Below are 18,010 nucleotides of genomic sequence, written 5' to 3' on the forward strand. Positions count from 1 at the left end.
AGTGAGACCCTGTCATTCTCAGGAGGATGCTCAACAGCCATGTCGTCCTCTGCTGGAGCGTCGTCCACTTTCAGGTCCTCTCCTGCAGTTACAAGAAAATACATCAACATCTGCCCAGATGTTCTTATGGGTAATATCATGAGAACTGAACAGTGGGTTGGCAACAGTAGTAGAACACTTTCCGGTGCTGTAAAGAAGACTTATATACAAAAGACCTTCCATCATTGAAGTGGTTCTTTTGGATTTTATAGTGATATGTAGCACCATAGTAACTGCTTGGGATACTGTAGCATCTGCTTATCAACACTCTAGCAAACACCTGTGATAATGTGATAGTGGCCAAATACAGTAGCAACACCATAGCAACCACCTAGCAAAAAACAGGAGGAGAAGGACATGGTGTAAATTAAACACCCAAAAGTGAGCTGTTGGAGTTTTACTTGTAGTTGAAAACACATTCTAATAATAATAGTCAGAGAAATGACATGTCTGTATTTAGATTTTTTTTTTTTGTGTGTGTGTGTGTGTGTGTGTGTGTGTGTGTGTGTGTGTGTGTAGACTTTAAGTTTACCCCCTGACCACACCAACAGTGGAGCAGTGCCTCAACAGCAGCGGCGCAGCGGCGCAGCGGCCTGGAATCTCAGAAACAGCGCATCCGCTGCCCAGCAAAAGCGCACAACCAACCCAAAGTGCACCACGAGCGACAGCGAAGCAGCAGCGCTGCAAAAGCAAGTAAAATGTGTGTTTGTTGTCTTTTTATGATCGTTGTTGTTATTACATTGTATTTGGACAGAGGTGAAACAGTACCTACTTCAAAAGTCCAGTTTTAGGTGTTTTTCTTTATTGACACCTTGGACTTCTCCTCCTGGTCCCTGTTTATTCTTGTATTCATTACTACCTTCTCGCTGAGTTTCTGCATCACTCTGCTTGATATATGTGTATTTTCTCATGTTTATACCACAATTACGCATTACATCTGGTTTTTATTTGATCTGGAATCCGTATTTTATCTTGAATCCAAAGTTTCCCATTTGTAACTTGTACCTATCTGGCTGATTGAATGCAATTTACAGGTCTTAAACATAGTCTCTTTCCCCTTTTACACATTCTAGCAACGTATCATCACCCATCGGCGCGGAACCAGCGTGTGAAAGGTGAGTGTGTTGTCTTAACTATTATTATGAAAATCATTTTTAATATTATTCGAATGTGACTTCGACGAAAAGTAAAACTGTTACTACCAAATAGTTCAGTTTTAGCTTGTTTTTTTTACATCTTGTCCTTCTCCGCCAGCTCCCTCTTGTATATTTGATTATTTGCTACCTCCTCTCTGAGTTCACCTCTTATTCTGCGTGATATACGTATATTTTCTCATTTTTATACCACAATTACACATCACATTTAGAATTCCAAGTTTCCCACTAGTAAATAAGACCTCACTCGATGATCGAATGCAGTTTACAGTGTTTAAAAACGAAATTTACAAGGTTTAACAGCTTAGGAATGTTAATGAGAGGAGCTCAGCGGAACAAGGAGGGACATATGTATATGCTTTCATTTTTATACCACTATTACATATCAGACTTAGAATTATAAGTTTCCAACTAGTAAATTTGACCTCATTTACTGATCGAATGCAGTTTACAATGGTTTAAAACGAAAATGTTCCAGTTTAAACAGCTTAGGAATGTTAAGGAGAGGAGCTCCGCAGAACATCGCAAAGTCACACCTCCTAAACCCATGTTTCATCTTGATTTGCGAGTTTTCCACGTGTAAATACGACCTTACTGGTGGATCGAGTGTACTTTAAAATTCTGTAAAATGGTATATTTCCTTTTATTGAACTGCCAAGCAACGTACCATGACACAATGGAGACGGAGCAGCGTATGAAAAGTACGCTGAGGTGAAACTGTCTCTACCAAAAGACCTCGATTTGACTTTTTTTCTTTAGATCTTGTGCTTCTCCTCCAGCTCATTGTTTATTCTTTTACCAATTACTACCTTCCCGCTGAGTTCTGGCAAGTTTCCCACTTGTGACTTTGTCCTATCTGGCTGATCAATGTAATTTACAATTCTTAAACATATTCTATTTCCCCTTTTTAAACTATCTAGCAACGTACCATCACCCATGGGTGCGGAACCAGCGTGTGAAAGGTGAGTTTTTTTGTGTTAACTATTATTATGATTATTATTTTTAATAATATTTTGACCACAACTCAAACTGTTACTACTCCAATAGTTCAGTTTTAGCTGTTTTTCTACGTCTTGTCCTTATTCGCCATCTCCCTCTTATATGTTTTATTCTTTGCTACCTCTTCTGAGTTCACCGCTCTTTCAGCTTGATACATGTAAATATTCTCATTTTTATGCCACAATTACACATCACATTTAGAATTCCAAGTTTCCCACTAGTAAATATGACCTCACTCGATGATCGAATGCAGTTTACAGTGTTTAAAAACGAAATGTCCAAAGTTGAACAGCTTAGGAATCTTAATGACAGGAGCTCAGCGGAACAACGAGTGAAATATGTATATGCTCTCATTTTTATAACACAATTACACCTCAGATTTGGAATTATAAGTTTCCAACTAGTGAATACGAACTCATTTACTGATCAAATGCAGTTTACAATGGTTTAAAACGAAAATGCTCCAGTTTAAACAGCTTAGAAATGTTAAGGAGAGGAGCTCCACGGAACATCTCAAAGACACACCTCCTAAACCCATGTTTATTCTTGATTTGCGAGTTTTCCACCTGTAAATACGACCTTACTGGCTGATCGAGTGTAATTTAAAATTCTGTAAAATGGTATATTTCCTTTTATTGAACTGCCAAGCAACGTACCATGACCCAATGGAGACGGAGCAGCGTATGAAAAGTGTGATTGGGTGAGTGTTTTTATTATGATTTTTTTAAATAATAATTAAAATGTGTTTTTGAACAGAGGTGAAACTATCTCTACTCTAACACCTCGATTTGATTCTTTTTTATTTACATCTTGTGCTACTCCTCCAGCTCCCTGCTTATTCTTTTATACATTACTATCTTCTCGCTAAGTTTTAATAAGTTTCCCACTTGTGACTTGGTCCTAACTGGCTGATCGAATGCAATTTACAGGTCTTAAACATAGTCTCTTTCCCCTTTTAAACATTCTAGCAACGTATCATCACCCATCGGGGCGGAACCAGCGTGTGAAAAGTGAGTGTGTTGTCTTAACTATTATTATGAAAATCATTTTTAATATTATTCGAATGTGACTTCGACGAAAAGTAAAACTGTTACTACCAAATAGTTCAGTTTTAGCTTGTTTTTTTTTTACATCTTGTCCTTCTCCGCCAGCTCCCTCTTGTATATTTGATTATTTGCTACCTCCTCTCTGAGTTCACCTCTTATTCTGCGTGATATACGTATATTTTCTCATTTTTATACCACAATTACACATCACATTTAGAATTCCAAGTTTCCCACTAGTAAATAAGACCTCACTCGATGATCGAATGCAGTTTACAGTGTTTAAAAACGAAATTTACAAGGTTTAACAGCTTAGGAATCTTAATGAGAGGAGCTCAGCGGAACAAGGAGGGACATATGTATATGCTTTCATTTTTATACCACTATTACATATCAGACTTAGAATTATAAGTTTCCAACTAGTAAATTTGACCTCATTTACTGATCGAATGCAGTTTACAATGGTGTAAAACGAAAATGTTCCAGTTTAAACAGCTTAGGAATGTTAAGGAGAGGAGCTCCGCAGAACATCGCAAAGTCACACCTCCTAAACCCATGTTTCATCTTGATTTGCGAGTTTTCCACGTGTAAATACGACCTTACTGGTGGATCGAGTGTACTTTAAAATTCTGTAAAATGGTATATTTCCTTTTATTGAACTGCCAAGCAACGTACCATGACACAATGGAGACGGAGCAGCGTATGAAAAGTACGCTGAGGTGAAACTGTCTCTACCAAAAGACCTCGATTTGACTTTTTTTCTTTAGATCTTGTGCTTCTCCTCCAGCTCATTGTTTATTCTTTTACCAATTACTACCTTCCCGCTGAGTTCTGGCAAGTTTCCCACTTGTGACTTGGTCCTATCTGGCTGATCAATGTAATTTACAATTCTTAAACATATTCTATTTCCCCTTTTTAAACTATCTAGCAACGTACCATCACCCATCGGTGCGGAACCAGCGTGTGAAAGGTGAGTTTTTTTGTGTTAACTATTATTATGATTATTATTTTTAATAATATTTTGACCACAACTCAAACTGTTACTACTCCAATAGTTCAGTTTTAGCTGTTTTTCTACGTCTTGTCCTTATTCGCCATCTCCCTCTTATATGTTTTATTCTTTGCTACCTCTTCTGAGTTCACCGCTCATTCTGCTTGATACACGTAAATATTCTCATTTTTATACCACAATTACACATCACATTTAGAATTCCAAGTTTCCCACTAGTAAATATGACCTCACTCGATGATCGAATGCAGTTTACAGTGTTTAAAAACGAAATGTCCAAAGTTGAACAGCTTAGGAATGTTAATGAGAGGAGCTCAGCGGAACAACGAGTGAAATATGTATATGCTCTCATTTTTATAACACAATTACACCTCAGATTTGGAATTATAAGTTTCCAACTAGTAAATACGAACTCATTTACTGATCGAATGCAGTTTACAATGGTTTAAAACGAAAATGCTCCAGTTTAAACAGCTTAGGAATGTTAAGGAGAGGAGCTCCGCAGAACATCGCAAAGTCACACCTCCTAAACCCATGTTTCATCTTGATTTGCGAGTTTTCCACGTGTAAATACGACCTTACTGGTGGATCGAGTGTACTTTAAAATTCTGTAAAATGGTATATTTCCTTTTATTGAACTGCCAAGCAACGTACCATGACACAATGGAGACGGAGCAGCGTATGAAAAGTACGCTGAGGTGAAACTGTCTCTACCAAAAGACCTCGATTTGACTTTTTTTCTTTAGATCTTGTGCTTCTCCTCCAGCTCATTGTTTATTCTTTTACCAATTACTACCTTCCCGCTGAGTTCTGGCAAGTTTCCCACTTGTGACTTGGTCCTATCTGGCTGATCAATGTAATTTACAATTCTTAAACATATTCTATTTCCCCTTTTTAAACTATCTAGCAACGTACCATCACCCATCGGTGCGGAACCAGCGTGTGAAAGGTGAGTTTTGTTGTGTTAACTATTATTATGATTATTATTTTTAATAATATTTTGACCACAACTCAAACTGTTACTACTCCAATACTTCAGTTTTAGCTGTTTTTCTACGTCTTGTCCTTATTCGCCATCTCCCCCTTATATGTTTTATTCTTTGCTACCTCTTCTGAGTTCACCGCTCATTCTGCTTGATACATGTAAATATTCTCATTTTTATACCACAATTACACATCACATTTAGAATTCCAAGTTTCCCACTAGTAAATAGACCTCACTCGATGATCGAATGCAGTTTACAGTGTATAAAAACGAAATGTCCAAAGTTGAACAGCTTAGGAATATTAAGGAGAGGAGCTCCGCAGAACATCGCAAAGTCACACCTAAACCCATGTTTCATCTTGATTTGCGAGTTTTCCACGTGTAAATACGACCTTACTGGTGGATCGAGTGTACTTTAAAATTCTGTAAAATGGTATATTTCCTTATATTGAACTGCCAAGCAACGTACCATGACACAATGGAGACGGAGCAGCGTATGAAAAGTACGCTGAGGTGAAACTGTCTCTACCAAAAGACCTCGATTTGACTTTTTTTCTTTAGATCTTGTGCTTCTCCTCCAGCTCATTGTTTATTCTTTTACCAATTACTACCTTCCCGCTGAGTTCTGGCAAGTTTCCCACTTGTGACTTGGTCCTATCTGGCTGATCAATGTAATTTACAATTCTTAAACATATTCTATTTCCCCTTTTTAAACTATCTAGCAACGTACCATCACCCATGGGTGCGGAACCAGCGTGTGAAAGGTGAGTTTTTTTGTGTTAACTATTATTATGATTATTATTTTTAATAATATTTTGACCACAACTCAAACTGTTACTACTCCAATAGTTCAGTTTTAGCTGTTTTTCTACGTCTTGTCCTTATTCGCCATCTCCCCCTTATATGTTTTATTCTTTGCTACCTCTTCTGAGTTCACCGCTCATTCTGCTTGATACATGTAAATATTCTCATTTTTATACCACAATTACACATCACATTTAGAATTCCAAGTTTCCCACTAGTAAATATGACCTCACTCGATGATCGAATGCAGTTTACAGTGTTTAAAAACGAAATGTCCAAAGTTGAACAGCTTAGGAATGTTAATGAGAGGAGCTCAGCGGAACAACGAGTGAAATATGTATATGCTCTCATTTTTATAACACAATTACACCTCAGATTTGGAATTATAAGTTTCCAACTAGTAAATACGAACTCATTTACTGATCGAATGCAGTTTACAATAGTTTAAAACGAAAATGTTCCAGTTTAAACAGCTTAGGAATATTAAGGAGAGGAGCTCCGCGGAACATCTCAAAGACACACCTCCTAAACCCATGTTTCATCTTGATTTGCGAGTTTTCCACCTGTAAATACGACCTTACTGGTTGATCGAGTGTAATTTAAAATGGTATATTTCCTTTTATTGAACTGCCAAGCAACGTACCATGACCCAATCGAGACGGAGCAGCGTATGAAAAGTGTGATTGGGTGAGTGTTTTTATTATGATTTTTTAAAATAATAATTAAAATGTGTTTTTGAACAGAGGTGAAACTGTCTCTACTCTAACACCTCGATTTGATTCTTTTTTATTTACATCTTGTGCTACTCCTCCAGCTCCCTGCTTATTCTGTTACACATTACTATCTTCTCGCTGAGTTTTCCTAAGTTTCCCACTTGTGACTTGGTCCTAACTGGCTGATCGAATGCAATTTACAGGTCTTAAACATAGTCTCTTTCCCCTTTTAAACATTCTAGCAACGTATCATCACCCATCGGCGCAGAACCAGCGTGTGAAAGGTGAGTGTGTTGTCTTAACTATTATTATGAAAATCATTTTTAATATTATTCGAATGTGACTTCGACGAAAAGTAAAACTGTTACTACCAAATAGTTCAGTTTTAGCCTGTTTTTTTTACATCTTGTCCTTCTCCGCCAGCTCCCTCTTGTATATTTGATTATTTGCTACCTCCTCTCTGAGTTCACCTCTTATTCTGCGTGATATACGTATATTTTCTCATTTTTATACCACAATTACACATCACATTTAGAATTCCAAGTTTCCCACTAGTAAATACGACCTCATTTACTGATCGAATGCAGTTTACAGTGTTTTAAAACAAAATATAAAAGGTGTAACAGCTTAGGAATCTTACAGAGAGGAGCTCCGCCGAACAAGGAGGGACACACCTCGTAAACCCCTGTTTCATCTTGATTTCCGAGTTTTCCACGTGTTAATAGGTCCTTACTGGCTGATCGAGTGTAATTTACAATGATTACAAATGGTAAATTTCATTTTATTGAACTGCCAAGCAACGTACCATGACCCAATGGAGACAGAGCAGCGTATGAAATGTGAGGTTGTTTTCAGTTATTATTATGATTTTTAAACAATTACACATCACATTTAGAATTCCAAGTTTCCCACTAGTAAATATGACCTCACTCGATGATGGAATGCAGTTTACAGTGTTTAAAAACGAAATGTCCAAAGTTGAACAGCTTAGGAATCTTAATGAGAGGAGCTCAGCGGAACAACGAGTGGAATATGTATATGCTCTCATTTTTATACCACAATTACACCTTAGATTTGGAATTATAAGTTTCCAACTAGTAAATACGACCTCATTTACTGATCGAATGCAGTTTACAATGGTTTAAAACGAAAATGCTCCAGTTTAAACAGCTTAGGAATGTTAAGGAGAGGAGCTCCGCGGAACATCTCAAAGACACACCTCCTTAACCCATGTTTCATCTTGATTTGCGAGTTTTCCACGTGTAAATACGACCTTATTGGTTGATCGAGTGTAATTTAAAATTCTTACAAATGGTATATTTCCTTTTATTGAACTGTCAAGCAACGTACCATGACCCAATGGAGACGGAGCAGTGTATGAAAAATGTGATTGGGTGAGGTTTTTTTATTATGATTTTTTTAAATGATAATTAAAGTGTGTTTTTGAACAGAGGTTAAACTGTCTCTACTCCAAGACCTCGATTTGATTTTTTTTCTTTACATATTGTGCTACTCTTCCAGCTCACTGTTTATTCTTTTATTAATTACTACCTTCCCGCTGAGTTCTCGCAAGTTTCCCACTTGTGACTTGGTCCTAACTGGCTGATCAATGCAATTTACAATTCTTAAACATATTCTATTTACCCTTTTAAACATTCTAGCAACGTACCATCACCCATCGGTGCGGAACCAGCGTGTGAAAGGTGAGTTTGTTGTGTTAATTATTATTATGATTATTATTTTTAATATTATTAGAATGTGATTTCGACCACAAGTAAAACTGTTACTACTTCAATAGCTCAGTTTCAGCTGTTTTTTTCTTTTACATCTCGTGCTTCTCCGCCAGCTCCCTCTTCTGTTTTATTCTTTGCTATCTCCTCTCTGAGTTCACCTCTTATTCTGCGTGATATACGTATATTTTCTCATTTTTATACCACAATTACACATCACATTTATAATTTAAAGTTTCCAACTAGTAAATACGACCTCATTTACTCATGGAATGCAGTTTACAATGGTTTAAAACGAAAATGTTCCAGTTTAAACAGCTTAGGAATATTAAGGAGAGGAGCTCCGCGGAACATCTCAAAGACACACCTCCCAAACCCATGTTTCATCTTGATTTGCGAGTTTTCCACCTGTAAATACGACCTTACTGGTTGATCGAGTGTAATTTAAAATTCTTACAAATGGTATATTTCCTTTTATTGAACTGTCAAGCAACATACCATGACCCGATAGAGCGGAGACAGCGTATGAAACGTGTGATTGGGTGAGTGTTTTTATTTATGTTTTTAATAATAATTAAAATGTGTTTTTGAACATAGGTGAAACTGTCTCTACTCTAACACCTCGATTCGTTTTATTTACATCTTGTGCTACTCCTCCAGCTCACTGCTTATTCTTTTATACATTACTATCTTCTCGCTAAGTTTTAATAAGTTTCCCACTTGTGACTTGGTCCTAACTGGCTGATTGAATGCAATTTACAGGTCTTAAACATAGTCTCTTTCCCCTTTTAAACATTCTAGCAACGTATCATCACCAATCGGCGCGGAACCAGCGTGTGAAAGGTGAGTGTGTTGTCTTAACTATTATTATGAAAATCATTTTTAATATTATTCGAATGTGACTTCGACGAAAAGTAAAACTGTTACTACCAAATAGTTCAGTTTTAGCTTGTTTTTTTTACATCTTGTCCTTCTCCGCCAGCTCATTCTTGTATATTTGATTATTTGCTACCTCCTCTCTGAGTTCACCTCTTATTCTGCGTGATATACGTATATTTTCTCATTTTTATACCACAATTACACATCACATTTAGAATTCCAAGTTTCCCACTAGTAAATAAGACCTCACTCGATGATCGAATGCAGTTTACAGTGTATAAAAACGAAATTTACAAGGTTAAACAGCTTAGGAATCTTAATGAGAGGAGCTCAGCGGAACAAGGAGGGACATATGTATATGCTTTCATTTTTATACCACTATTACATATCAGACTTAGAATTATAAGTTTCCAACTAGTAAATTTGACCTCATTTACTGATCGAATGCAGTTTACAATGGTTTAAAACGAAAATGTTCCAGTTTAAACAGCTTAGGAATGTTAAGGAGAGGAGCTCCGCAGAACATCGCAAAGTCACACCTCCTAAACCCATGTTTCATCTTGATTTGCGAGTTTTCCACGTGTAAATACGACCTTACTGGTGGATCGAGTGTAATTTCCTTATATTGAACTGCCAAGCAACGTACCATGACACAATGGAGCTGAAACAGCGTATGAAAGGTGTGATTGTTTTCATTTATTATTTTGATTATTAAACAATTACACATCACATTTAGAATTCCAAGTGTCCCACTAGTAAATACAACTTCATTTACTGATCGAATGTAGTTTACAATGGTTTAAAACGAAAATATCCAAGGTTTAACAGCTTGGGAATCTTAATGAGAGGAGTTCAATGGAACAACGAGGCATATATGTACATGATCTCATTTTTATACCACAATTGCAAATTCGATTTAGAATTATAAGTCATTGGCTGTCCTACAATTAGCTAAATGATGTCATCGCCAAATTTGCATTATAGTTCATTTGCCTGAAAAAACGTTGTGGGAGAGAAAAAGTGAGTAAAAAAACATCCTAAATGTGTCAGAACTACAAATAAACTCTGAATAAATCAACTTCTTCTTTTCTGGCCTCTGAAACAGGCGACGCTTCTCAAAATAACTTCATGACTTTAATGCTTTGTCTGGAGCCACATTACAGAATCAGTTTTACTCAGATTACGTCAGTCAGTTTTGTCCTGTGTTGTTAAATGTTAGCTTATCAGATTGACTCAGAAGACTGTAATGTGGGATGGAGCTGCTACTCTACGCTCAGCCTCCTTCTTTATCCGGGCCTGAGATCAGCAAAGTGACCCTAAAAGAGACACTTCGGCAGAGTTGCTACGGTTTTGTGCTTCTTTCTGTTTATTCCTTTTTTAGTGTGGAGGTGAGGGAGTGACTGAGACTGTGTGAGACAGTGTCCACTCTGTCTGTATGCTGAGGAATATCCCCTTTCAGGTGGACAACAGGCTGGAGGATGCCCACTACATGATGCTGAGCTGATGGCGGACAGGCGTCACGCTGTAGCTCTTGCTCTTGACTTTTGGCCAAGGTCCATTTCAGAGCCGGTCATGTTCCTAATGGCTGTTGAGCTGGTTCTTCATCTCCTGACCAGAATAATGTGGGTTTCTACTCCGCAGGATGGACGTAGGTGTGGCCGGTGGAGGAGACAGAGGCCCGAGGAGAGCCTGCTTGAGCTGTATGACTCAGCACGAGCCAAAAGGATTGTGCAGAAGGTAAGTGTCCATCTCTCTCGCGCTCTCTCACACTCTATCATTTCTGAGCTTGGGTGCTTGAGTTGAGTTGACCTCCATCTGCTGCAGGAAGGAATGTATGGCAACGGGAATCTGGGATAGGAAAACGGGACAGTTTCAGTTTTCCATTCAGACCCAAATAAAACTATTTATCTGGTAATTTTTAAGGGAAAGGGGTTTGGTTAAAGAACAGCAGCTCAATCATTCACTGAATTATCCTCGAACCAATCAAAGTGGTTTATACTGTGTGCTGTGAGCCTTCTTACCAATCCTATTTGAGTGCCTGAGGCTGTTTTTAGCTGTAGCGTGGCCTCTGGGATGCTGTAGGGTGGTCACTGTATCATATCTACAGGTGGTGTTTTCATGTTGTGCTGGATTACATGAACAGTCTTCATGCCAGTCCATCAACTGTCAGTGTTGGGCAGAAGATTCTGTGCCAAGTCTGAGAGCTTCCTGAACTTCTCCTTAGATGTCAGGGTCGTATGCCTATGTCAGGGTGTGGTCGTAGGTGTGTGTCAGGGTGAGGTCGTAGGTGTGTGCTAGTGGGGTTGTTTGTATGTAGAAGTGTGTGTAGTGCTGTGTTGTATAGTGTGTTACGGTGTGTGTTATAGTTTCAGTGCTGGTGAGCTGTCAGTTCTCTGTGTCTCTGCTCTCTTTGGGGGAGCCCTTCCTGCTGGGAGCCTCCTCGTCCCTCGAGCTGGTGTCTCTCAGTGGGTGGAGGAGTGGACTCTCCTCTGACCTGAGCACAAGATTGGAGCAAAACATACAAATTTAACATCCTGATACCTGAAGATCTGCTCCTGCTTTTTCTGGATGGTTTCTGTTGGACTTTAGGTGGATGTTTGGAGGGTAGTGGTAGGTGGTTACTACGGTATCGCTATGGTGTTGCTAAGTGGTTTAGCTCCTGTCCTGCTGTTTGATTCTATCTCAGTTTACTTTACTCACCTAGAAGCTGGTCAGCTGGTGTCCTGGTCATGTCTGGGACGTCAGACAACACATCAAGAAGTCAGGAGGTCAACCTACAGAACAGAACATTAAACTCAGAGTAAATGGAGAACCTTTCAGTGTGTAGCGTTAGCACTGCAGTAGCGAAGCAGGACGCTAATGATAGCGCTACAAACACATTTACCTGTGTAGCAGATAATGCTGTCTTCTGAACTGCTAACGACCCTGCTAACAACCCTCAGATAGTCAGCATGCACTCTGCTTGACTACTAACTATTACACTATTAGCTATTGCTAGCCTAAATTAAACCTGCTAGCTGGAGTTAGCCTGTCTTAGCCTGAGTTAAACCTGCCTCTGTGGTTAAAGGAACTTAATCTAGAACATCCACCCAAATGCCCGTCTGCATTTTGTGGAGGACAAACATACAGCAGAACATCCTTACCCAGAGAAATGAATCGGTTCTTCAGCTCCGGTGAAGCGAGGTGAGGTTCTAATGAGATTCTTAACTGACTGCACTTTTAGGCGAACATCTTACCTGGTAGTCTCACAAATCCCAGACACATCCAGTTCAGCAGAGCTTCATAATCCAGCTTCTGTTTGCTCAGACAACACTGGGCTTTTCAGTATAGGCTGTGTTTAATTGCTGCTTTTTTCATGATGAAATGTAAAGACACAATAAATTGTTCATGTAGAGCCTCATACTCCACCATTCTGACTTTTATGTTTCCCATGTCCCTGGTGTCGTGCATTCTGGTTTTGATGAGTTCTCACTGTGCTAATTCTGCAAGCTTGTGTTATCAATGCGCCATTTACCAGTTAGCATAATTAAGGCCTATGCCAACAGAACTAGCTAATGCCTTTGCTTTAGTGGGCCGATCTTTATGGTTGGTAGGTTATAAAGTTAGAAGTGGCCTTAACCAAAACAAATATATTTAAAAGTTCTAGTGTTAGCAGTGGTGAATTTAAACTGAGCACACAAAAGTTCTGCTTTCTCTTTAGAACCTTAATTTTCCAGAAATCCCAAAGAAATGCTGAATATTTTCTGTGGTAAAATGATGAAACGTCTCAGGCTGGTGAAGCTGCTTAGCAAAGCTTTATTTCTTAACAGTGTCATTTCAGAAATTTCTCTAATGGCTAAACTGACGTTCAGGACATAACTATACATCTTCTCCATCCGCTTGATCCAGCTCACAGCCGTGGTGGCAATAGGTCAAGCCCTGATACCCCCTTCCTAAAGCCCCTTCCAGATAATACAGTTCCTCATTCCACCATGAAGAATTAGTCCAGCTACCCGCCTGTATCCGCAATCCCAAACCTCCTGACCACAGGTGAGGGTGGGGACATAGATCAACTGCAGCCGCCTAACCTACCACTGATCTCACAACCCCTTCTCCCATCACTCGCCAACAAATCGCCTCCACCTGGGCTTGGCCTACGCACTTTACCTGGAGGAAGCACGCCATCCCTTTCCGGGATACTACCATGGCCTCAGACTTGGAGGTGCTGATTCTCATACTGACCGCTTCACACTCAGCTGCAAACCCTTCAAGTGTGTGGTGGAGGCCCCTGACACGTAGAGGCCACAAGGGCAATGTCTGCAAACAGCAGAGCTGGTCCACCTTTTCACGACCAGAACAGAACCCACACTGATCCTCCTGCATCTGAGGTTTAACTGTCGGACGGATTCTCCTTTCCGGTACCCTGACATGAACTTTCCCAGGGAGGCTGAGAAGTGTGAAGCCTTTAAAGTCTGCACACACTCTCTGGCCCCCTTTCTTGAAAATGGGGACCACCACCACCCTGAGGCATTTTCCTTGGGATTAGAAGATCCTCCAGACTTTCCTTCCAGTGCTCAACAACGTCCACAGAGTTCAGATGTTCACCACCCTTACTGAGCACAGTTTCCACAGTGTCCCTCACTCCTCATCTGTATTGTCGGAGCATTTTCCAGAAAATCCTTGACAGTCATTCTCCACGGCCTCTCCGAACTCCTCCCATTCTCTGGATTTTGCTTCTGCCACTTCCAAAGCTGCTACCTATTTTGCCTGCTGGTACCCATTAGCAGAAGTGGGAGTACCCAACCGAGCTCAGAAAGTCTCTTTCTTCCACCTGATGGCCTCCCTCACCGCAGGTGGACACCAAAAGGTTCTTTGGCGTCCACTGTAATGGGCACCAGCAAGCTTCTGGACACAACTATGTACAGCAGCTTCCTCGATGGAGGTCTTAAACCAGGTCTACTCTCATTCCATGTTTCCAACCTCCTCCAGAACATGTGAGAAGCTCTTTTGGAGATGGGAGTGGAACGTATTGTGGATGGCAGCCTTTCCTAGCAGACCCTCACTACTTGTTTGGGCCTACCAGGTCTGTGTGGCTGTTTACCCCACCACCCGATCCAACTCACCACTGGATGATGAAGATCAGGTCACAGCTTGGCACTTCTCTTTACCTGAGTGTCTGAAACACATCACCTCAGATCAAATGACCCAAGCCCAAGCTGCTCTGGTACCAAGTACAGGTGAGCAACCTTGTGTCTGAACATGGTGTTTGTTATGGACAAACCATGACCAGCACAGAAGTCCAATAACAACTCACTGCTCGGGTTCAGATCAGACAGGCCGTTCCCCTGATCCTTCCTCTCCAGGTTTTCCAGTTATTGCCCATATTAGAGCTGAATTCTCCCAGCAGAACAACAGAGTCACTGCATTGCACTCTCTCTAGAATCTCACCCACAGGTATCGTCCCAAAGCAGCTTTACAGAAATCCGGGTCCGAGCCTCTTTTGAGCAAGCCAGTGGCGACAGTGGCAAGGAAAAACTCCCTCATGCTAAGAGGAAGAAACCTTGAGAGGAACCAAGACTCAAAAGAGGAACCCATCCTCCTCTGGTCAACACCGGATAGACTGATAGATAACGGGAAAGCAGTAGAATCAATGATCAGATAGAGACAAAGTGGGATGTTGTCGTTACCAGAAGCCACATTAGACGACTTCGATGGATGAGCCCTTCTTGGTCGTCTTCTTCATCTTCATCATCAGGTTCTGTTTGTGGGACAATAAGAGAAAGTCTGAGCAACTGAACCATTTCTCAATCATCTGAAGTGATTTTGCAGTTTAAAGATCTGGGGCTGTCCCAGTCCCTCAACACTCCACTCCCATACCTTAAACTGGAGGAGCCTCTGTCTCTTGGGTCCCTTCTTCACTGTTGGCTGCAGTAGCAGGACTTCTGGAGTTGCACTGTCACGCCTTTGCTCCGCACGAGCAAGCAGGAGCTTCAGCAGAGGCAGCAGGATGATGGACACCCTACTGGGAAGGAGAGGAGGAGCGACGCACCACAGACTTACCTCTGAAAAACCTCCTCATCCTCTCTCGAAGTGAGCGGGAGGCTTTTACAATTGGTGCCACTAGGCAAGCTTTAGCTGCAGCGCAAAACGAGCTACAGCCGAAGCAGCCGCACTCCTCCCCCACGACCTCCACACTTCGGCAAGCTCCACTGCTGCCGTGTTCTGGCTCAGGCTGAACCTCTCGACACGTGACAAACTCCAGCCCATCTCCTGAGCTAGAAGATGACGATGTCCCGTCTACATCTCTGCTCAAACAGGAAGAAGTCTGAAACACTTCCTGTGTTTGCTGAAGTGAGTCCTGGTCTTCAACTGGTACCACAAGGAACCTGCCTATACGTCTGGAGATGATACAGAAGCAGGAATGAGGTTAATGGTGAACTTAAGCCTTAATCGGGCCGATTCCGGTCCGCAGGCCGTATGTTTGACACCTCTGTATTGGACTGAACAGTACAACCAAACTTCAGGGTGAACTGTAATCCTGAATCTTACCTTGCTGCAGAGGGACGAGCTGTGGAAGTCTCTACACTGCTGGAGGAGTGAGTCGCTGCTCTGCTCGGACCGGCCTCTTCTGGATCCTGTGGTGGAGAGGAAAGGGTCGTTATAGAATTTACACACAAATCTGACCTTTACTGATGTATCCTGAACAGTCTGGCTTCAAATCGCTCTGGTGGAAATTCCTGAACATGATCTGAACGGCAGCTGGAATGTCGTTACATGAAGCTAATGTTGTTAAGAACCAATGGGACCCTTGACCCCACCAGTTCCCCACTTGTATTTCTGTACAGTGGTGGTGAACGGAGCCATGACTGCTGCACAGATGCGATTTTCTCTGATAGAACGGTGTCTCAGGCGCCAGGCAGCGTATTCCAGCGTACCTTACTGTGAGGGAGCTTTTAGAGGTTCAGACGTCTGAGTGCATTCACCACCACTGTAGACAGTTCTGACTGGGTAGGTTCCTTTTGAATGGAGCATTTCCCACCAAACCCACCAAACCTCACTCTGAATGACTCTGTTTCCATGGTAACTGATTGATTATGTGGGAATCTGAAGGAACTGTTTTAATGTTGTGAGGTGTGTTCTATGACTTACGGTGTTCCTCTTCTGTAGCTCAGAGACACAGGGAGAGCTTCTCACAGACAGAGACCGGCTCGAGGATTGAACCCCAGACTGCACCTCCAGACTGCTGGAGCTGTGCGGCAACCTGAAATGGAAAATCAGAGGTAAATCTCCTGTAGGAACATATAAACCTGGAACTTGATGCTGGAGCTCCAGCACAGAGGTTTACTTACGGCTCCTGGCTGGTCTGCAGCCAAGGGTGCTGGGCCACCTTAGTCGCCGAAGGCCGGACGAGAGCATTGTAGCGCAGCATGTACGAGATGAAGGCGCGACAGGGCTCCTCCACATTACTGGGATACTCCAGGGGTCTGAGCTGGCGGAGTGGGAGTCTTTTCCTGTTGGGAGCTTTGAAGGGTAGTCTCCCGGTGACCATGTGGTAGAAGATCACGCCCAGACTCCAGACATCAGACCTCATCGGATCATGTGGTACACGCAGAAGCACCTCCGGTGCAGCATAAAGTGGAGTGCACATGTATGTCCGACATAGTTTGGGGAAGCCTTCGTAAAATCGCCCAAAACCAAAGTCGGTGAGCCTCACTTGGTTGTCAGCCGTCAGCAGAACATTCATACACTTCAGGTCTCGATGAGCGATGTTCTGCTGGTGCAGGTAGACCACGGCACAGACGAGCTGAGAGAACCACGTCCTGGCCTGGTCCATGGGGATGAAGGAGAGCTCACAGACCTTTCGAAAGAGATTCGTCGTGGCAGCCTCCATCACGACGTAAGCCTGTCCGCTGGGCATCTGAAAGATTTCGTGGACCTGAACTATGTGAGGGTGCCTCACTCTTCTCAGGATGGCGAGTTCCAGGGGCAGATATTTACGAGTGAATTTAGAATTTTTTCTTCGAGGCTTCATTATTTTAATGGCCACCTGTTCGGAGTGTCTTTCTGACGTGGCCAGTTTCACCATGCCGAAAGTCCCTTCACCGAGGCTGCCTACCAACTCGTAGCCCAAGCTTCTCAGAGGACCGTCGGTTTTCATGTTGTTTCCCTGTGTATGGAAGGTGGAGTAGAACGTTAGAGGGTTCAGTAGGTGAACGGTTCATTATGAGGGTTTAAGAGTGTTTCTGACTCTCTTATGCTTTATATTCTGCACACCTCACCAGAACCTCACCGGTAAACAGCACTTCAAGTTTTGACCTTTTGCAGCTTCAGTTGGAAAAACTGAGGCTGTGACTGATTGATGTAGAGACCAATTTTTCCCTAGTTTAACTGAGCTAACCCACCCGCTCACCAAGAGTCCCCCCCATCACTTGCAATGCTCCCGGGCAAGCACGTGTCTTCTCTGATACATGTGAAGTCAGCCACCGCCTCTTTCTGAACTGTGGCCAATGCAGCATCACTAGGCAGCCAAAGTGCTTGGAGGAAAGCCCTGGATCCCCAGCTCTGATACATCAGCTAACAGACGCCTGTGCTGACCAGCATCACAATGTAGGTGATGAGGGGGAGAGCGCCATCTATCCGCCCGGAGAGTGAAAGAGAGCATGGCCAATTGTGCTC

General features: G+C 41.8%; 1 protein-coding gene across 1 annotated transcript; it reads right to left on the minus strand.

Annotated features, from left to right (window-relative positions):
• Positions 1–11,723: 11,723 nt before the first annotated feature.
• Positions 11,724–17,492, minus strand: LOC140538795 (testis-specific serine/threonine-protein kinase 6-like). Its single transcript, XM_072661307.1, has 6 exons — positions 16,684–17,492; positions 16,484–16,595; positions 15,884–15,969; positions 15,395–15,639; positions 15,022–15,092; positions 11,724–11,849 (listed from the first exon to the last, which is right to left on the minus strand). The coding sequence occupies exons 1-6, from the start codon at positions 17,490–17,492 to the stop codon at positions 11,724–11,726; spliced, it is 1,449 nt and encodes a 482-aa protein (XP_072517408.1).
• Between the last annotated feature and the right edge of the window lie 518 nt (positions 17,493–18,010).

Source organism: Salminus brasiliensis, chromosome 18 (assembly GCF_030463535.1).
Source record: "Salminus brasiliensis chromosome 18, fSalBra1.hap2, whole genome shotgun sequence".
NCBI classification, from domain to species: Eukaryota; Metazoa; Chordata; class Actinopteri; order Characiformes; family Bryconidae; genus Salminus; species Salminus brasiliensis.